The 6,000-nt window shown below is 47.6% G+C and overlaps 1 protein-coding gene across 1 annotated transcript in view; it reads right to left on the bottom strand.

Moving 5' to 3' along the window:
• Nucleotides 1–3,091: 3,091 nt before the first annotated feature.
• CRISPLD2 (cysteine rich secretory protein LCCL domain containing 2) overlaps nucleotides 3,092–6,000 on the bottom strand; it is a 66,508-nt gene continuing 63,599 nt past the window's right edge. The window contains exon 15 of the mRNA XM_066243153.1: nucleotides 3,092–3,960. Within this exon, the coding sequence (XP_066099250.1) occupies nucleotides 3,906–3,960 (55 nt within the window). The 3' untranslated portion in view covers nucleotides 3,092–3,905. The remainder of the gene's footprint in view (nucleotides 3,961–6,000) is intronic.

Raw genomic sequence — 6,000 nt, 5'->3', positions numbered from 1 at the left:
AAGTTGCTGTGGGCTACGGTGCATTGAAACACGTGGGGACACATGACTACAATCTCATGAAAAGGAGTTGATGCCCAGGGAGAAGGTTATAGACTGAAATGTGTCCCTCCATCCCCAAGTTCACATGTCAAAGTCCTATCCCCCGATTTGCAGATGGGGCCTTTAAGGAGGTAATTAAGGTTAAATGGAGTCATAAGGGTGGGATCCTGATCCAGGTGGACTGGTGTCTTTGTAAGTAGAAGAGACAGCAGGGATGCACACACAGAGAAAGGAATACAGTCAAGAAGGTGGCCATCTACAAACCAAGGAGAGAGGCCTCAGGCCTCAGGGGAAACCAGCCCTGCCGGCATCTCGATCTTGAACTTCCAGCTTCCAGAACTGGGAGAAATAAAATCCTGTTGTTTAAGCCCCTGAGTCTATAGTCTTTTGTTATGTAGCTCAAGCCGACTAAGGCAGTAGTGATAGAGTGAGGCTGAAGTCTGTCAATGCTCACCACTTAGAGTATGACGTGGGGACCAGCAGGAGTTCCTGAAACACTCGGACTATCATGCCCCACTGCAGAGCTGCAGAATCTGCATTTTGACACCCCCCCCCCTCCATGTGATCAGAACACTTTAAGTCTGTGGTCCCCAACCCCCGGGCCGCGGACCGGTACCGGTCCGTGGGCCATTTGGTACTGGCCCGCAGAGAAAGAATAAATAACTTACATTATTTCCATTTTATTTATATTTAAGTCTGAACGATGTTTTATTTTTTAAAAATGACCAGATTCCCTCTACTACATCCATCTTAAGACTCACTCTTGGCCGGTTGGCTCAGTGATAGAGCGTCGACCTGGCGTGTAGAAGTCCTGGGTTCGATTTCCGGCCAGGGCACACAGGAGAAGCGCCCATTTGCTTCTCCACCCCTCCCCCTCTCCTTCCTCTCTGTCTCTCTCTTCCCCTCCCGCAGCCGGCTCCATTGGAGCAAAGATGGCCCAGGCGCTGGGGATGGCTCCTTGGCCTCTGCCCCAGGCGCTAGAGTGGCTCTGGTCGTGGCAGAGCGACGCCCCCTGGTGGGCGTGCCGGGTGGATCCCGGTCGGGCGCATGCAGGAGTCTGTCTGACTGTCTCTCCCGGTTTCTAGCTTCAGAAAAATACAAAAAAAAAAAAGACTCACTCTTGACGCTTACCTCGTAAGTTCGACAATTATATTTTAAAATACCACAGTTTTTACGCCGGTCGCATAATTTTATTTCGTGCATTTATCCATCCCACCCTAAAGGCCGGTCCGTGAAAATATTTTCTGACATTAACCCGGTCCGTGGCCCAAAAAAGGTTGGGGACCACTGCTTTAAGTGACATCTTTTCCTGTGTATCAGGTGGAGGTCTCTGAAGGCTCTGGAAATAACGCAGTTATCAGCACCTCCTAATAGCACCTATGTGCCTGTGTGCGGCGTTCCTTCCAGGTAGAAGGGTGCAAACAAAAGAGGTAACCGCCTGCGAGGGGGGTTCCAGACACCTTATTTCACAAACTGTCCAGATTTGTCCATAAAAGATACATCACAGAAATGTTTTAGAAATTGAACCAGTTTTATTGAAACAACAGTAATGTGGTCCCTGTTCATGCAAAGCACAAATTTTTTTATTTTTATTTTTTACAATAAATGTTTGTACATAGGAAGTAGTAAAATACATCATTTTTCATAGAAAAAAAGCACACATGTAAGCTGCGGGCTGAGTGAGCCTACAGACAATATGAAACCTCAGAACACAACGGGACAAAAATCTGGAGGAAACTGAAACTTTATTTTGTTTTGGGCGCAGGAGACCCGGAAACACTGTTGCCCTGATTTATGGTCTTTTTATGGGTTAAGTGCTGATGGTGCAGTGGGCCTTAGTACACAGAGAATTAGAGGAGGTCCCTGATTCCAAGGGCTTGTAATTTGTAGCCTTGGTTTTTATTTTCAGAAGAAAAATGGTTCCAGTTTCAAAATGTTTGTGAGGATGGAAAAGGCACAGGCTCTGGCTCTGGGCATGGTCTTTTTGTTCGATGGGCCCATTTAATGAGGCATTCAGGAACGCAGGGAAATGATTTAAAATGATGTCTACTCACTCTGCAAGTTTCCGATTCTGTCTCGGGCAGGAGGCTTCAAAACCAAACCCTCTGAAATCCCCCTGGTCTCACTCATTCTACAATCCCAAACTTGCAGGCTCGACACAGTCATGGCCACAAAAGGCTGGTGACAAGCACAAGTCTAGCAGCACAACACATACTATCCAGAAGTGTCTGAGTATTCAGATCTCTGGAGGTGACCAGACACAACATCTGACAGGCTGGCCAAATTCCTTCACTCTGACATTTGGGGTTGAACAGTCAGAAACTATGAATTACTACAAGCCCACAATGCACACAGTGAAAACACGGTCCCACTAATTTCAGCTCTGTCTGGTGAGGAGCTTCACTGCTTATACAAACTCTCTAAAGGGGGGAGGGGATAAGCTATTTGCCTTCAGTTCTTGAGTTCATTAGGAACGCACTCAACAATGAACCAGCTTTCTCCCCCTGACGATTCCTTAGCCTTTGAAATATTTTGATGGAAAGTGAAATCAGATTTGAAACTGGCGTTAACAAAGTAATTTATTGGCCAGCCTGGTGCCGGAGGGTGGGATTTTACCTTCTGTAAAGAAATGCTATTTACAAAAGGGTATTTTATTTCACTGTGGGGTTAGGAAGAACTTTTATAAAGTGATGGAAGCCAGAGAGCACCACACTCCCTCGGAGCCTCAGGGACATTTGGCAAGAGCTGTTCCACAAAAACAGGAAGAGAAATCCTTCTAGAGTGTTACCCTCTCTTGTGGTTATTATGCCGCAGGACGATTTCATAACCACAGACTGTTCCTCTTCCCAGAGCTGCTAACCTCAGTGAAGAAGGTACTGAGGAATCCACTCCTCCCACTGCTAAAAAAAAAAAAATAGGTCATCCGACAGAAGATGAATCTGCACGTTTAATTGTCGTTTTTAAAAAGCAGCAACCAAACAGCCCTGCTTTGGCTGTTCTTAGACATCTCAGTGAAACCAAATGAGAGAGTTTTTTTTAAGAACACAGTGGGCTTCAAAAAGACTCGCTTGCAAAGCAAAGACCCTGGTAGGAACCATGACACATACACTAATTTGGGCCGGCGTGTGAGCCACAATGGGTAGGGGGTAAAGAAAGGATCCTGGTTCATTAGTCCTCAATGAGACCAAACGTCACAGCGGCAAGTAGGCCATGTGGACGACGGGAATGACAAAAACAAGATAAATCTCTGGAGTTTCTACTGAACTCTAAATAAACCAGCACTGCTGTATAGAGACCAGCCTGCCCGTGGCAGGACGCTAACCGGGCCAGGGGCCAGGGCAGAGCCTGAGTTTCACTTTCCCAGCCCCCTCTTCCGGCCCATTTGTCTGACCAGCAAACATTAACCTCATTTTCCTCCATTGGTAGGGACGGACGGTGTTCTTAAGTTTTTTAAATAACTCCCTTCTACCCCATTTCTGAAACTCCCCAGTTGAGTGCTCAGTATGCCTCTTCCTGCGCCCCTGAAGGCCTCACCCTGTCTGGTGCTCTCTCTGCAGGTCGGGAATCCCTTATTCCTCCACAAAAGACCACATGGGCAGAACATCTTGGTGACTGGGCACAGGGAGCACCGGATGGAGAGCCCCAGGACTCAGCAGGACCAGTCACCAGTTGTCCAGGCCGGCCCCGGAAAGATGCTCTCTCTCCACGGTGCAGAGATGAGACAAAGGCACGAAGGTGTGACATCGAACACTACTCACAGAAAGTTTTCTGCCACTCCATATCCCCAGCCCACCCCCAAATGATAAAATAAAAAGCAAAACCCAGAAGCCCTCTGGAAGACCCCCCTTCTCCCCAGCACTGGAAGTTCATGGCCTGACAGCAAAGATCCGGAAGGCCTTTCCGTCTTGAGGGGTCCTCAAGCTGCAAAAGAAGGGAGAGTTATCTGTAGTTAAAGACGGACTTTTTCTATAGGGACTTGAGCTGGGAAGGGAGAGCTGGGGGCCCCTCAGGTCCCCGTGGTGGAAGAACCATGGCTGAGGGACACTTCCCCACAGCTGCTGGAAACAGCATCTGTCCAGCCAGGAGCAGCTGGCAAATTCCATTCTCTTTGCCTGGGTCTGAATCTAGGTCAGGGTTGTTAAATTATTTTCTTTTAAACTCTGGGTTCTACTGGCCCCGGTCTGTCTGAATTGAATTCACCCTCCAAGACTTCTGCCTGGTTTTTGCTAACACCTGTCAAGCCAGATAGTGGCCATCTGGCTGACTGATTAACGGAACGGCATCATAGCAATAATGCACATGCTGCTGTTATTAAAGCGGCACACGGGCTGTGCTCGGACTTTATGCCGCGCGCTGTGCACAGTCCTTTGTGTGCAACCCTTTGCCTTTCGGCCCGGGTAGATGATGCCACACTCCAATTTTTTTTTTCTAAACTAGAAGAGAAAGTTTATGTAAAAAGTCACAGAGGTAGAAGGAGTGAGCAGTAGAAGAAATGGGCTCAGGAAACAAGTTATGGAGGCAAAGGAAGGGGCCCTTGGAGCTTTGGAGAGAGAAGGATAAAGAGAATTGGCCTAGGGGGAGGGGCGCAGCAGCGGGAAAGGTACTGGCGAGCTCTCAAGAGGGAGAGAGAGCACCTCTACAAGCCAGTTTCAAATCATTGCCATCACCCCCTGAAAAGATCCTTCATGCCCATTTACAATCAATTCCCCTGGGCCCAGGCCCTGGCAACGTCTATCTCTGGATTTGCCTGTTCTAGACATTTCGTGTAAATGGGATCCTACACTATGTGGCCTTCGGTGGGCTAGCATAAAGTTTGTGAGGTTCATCGGTGTTGTAGTGTGATCGGTACTTCATTCCTTTTTTATTTTTTTAAAAATTTATTTAGTGAAAGGACGGTAGGCAGAGACAGACTCCCGCATGCGCCCCAACCAGGATCCACCCGGCAAGCTCACTAGATTGGATGCTCTGCCCATCCGGGGCCGTTGCTCCATTGGAACCAGAGCCATCTTTTAGCATCTGAGGTAGAGGCCATGGAGCCATCCTCAGCACCTGGGGCCAACTCGCTCTAATTGAGCCATGGTGGGAGGGGAGGAGAAGAGAGTGGAAGAGAGAGAGAAGTGAGAGGGGGAGGGGTGGAGAAGCAGATGGGTGCTTCTCCTATGTGCCCTGACCAGGAATTGCACCCGGGACATCCACATGCTGGGCCAATACTCTACCACACTGTGCCAACCAGCCACGGCTTCATCCCTTTTTATTGCCAAATAATATTCCATTATATGGATATAGCACATTTTATTTATCCATTCTTCAGGTGATAGGCATTTAGATTCTTTCCACCTTTGGCTATTATAAATAATGTTGCTATGAACGTTTGTGTACAAGTGTCTGTGTGGGCATTCGCTTTCGATTCTTTGGGGTGGATACCTAGGTGCAGAATTGTTAGGTTGTATGTTAAATGCCTGTTCAATTTTTTTTTTTTTAAACTGCCAATCTGTTTCCCACAGTGGCTGCAACCGTTTTACATTCCCACCAGTGTCTGCACACCCTTTGACAACACTTGTTATTGTCTGTTTTACAGCTGTTGTTAGTGGCTTTCTGTACCTAGAGAGCTTTCTCAGTCTTTTCATTCAACTGCATAGTCTATTGTATTAAAGTATTATAATATAGTTAACTGAGTCCTTTTTAATAAATAGTTCTTTCACATCTTTTGTTTTTGGAAACAATGCTCCGGAGAACAACCTTGTCTATGACTTTGGGCATATGTATGAGAGCACCTGAGGACAAGCTCCTGGAGGTGAAATTGTTGGGTCAAAGGATGTGGGCATTTGTAATTTGGACAGCTTGCTCAACTGCCCTCCGTGAAGGCTGCGCTGACTGACAACTCCCATCAGCCTCGCGCAAGGCGGCCTGTTTAACCCGCCGGCTGGCCAGCATGGCAGGGCAGGTCATCTAGCTTCTCGT

Source organism: Saccopteryx bilineata, chromosome 9 (genome assembly GCF_036850765.1).
Source record: "Saccopteryx bilineata isolate mSacBil1 chromosome 9, mSacBil1_pri_phased_curated, whole genome shotgun sequence".
NCBI lineage: Eukaryota > Metazoa > Chordata > Mammalia > Chiroptera > Emballonuridae > Saccopteryx > Saccopteryx bilineata.
Note: the sequence above shows the minus strand (reverse complement) of the source record. Positions and strands in the feature narration are given on the sequence as shown.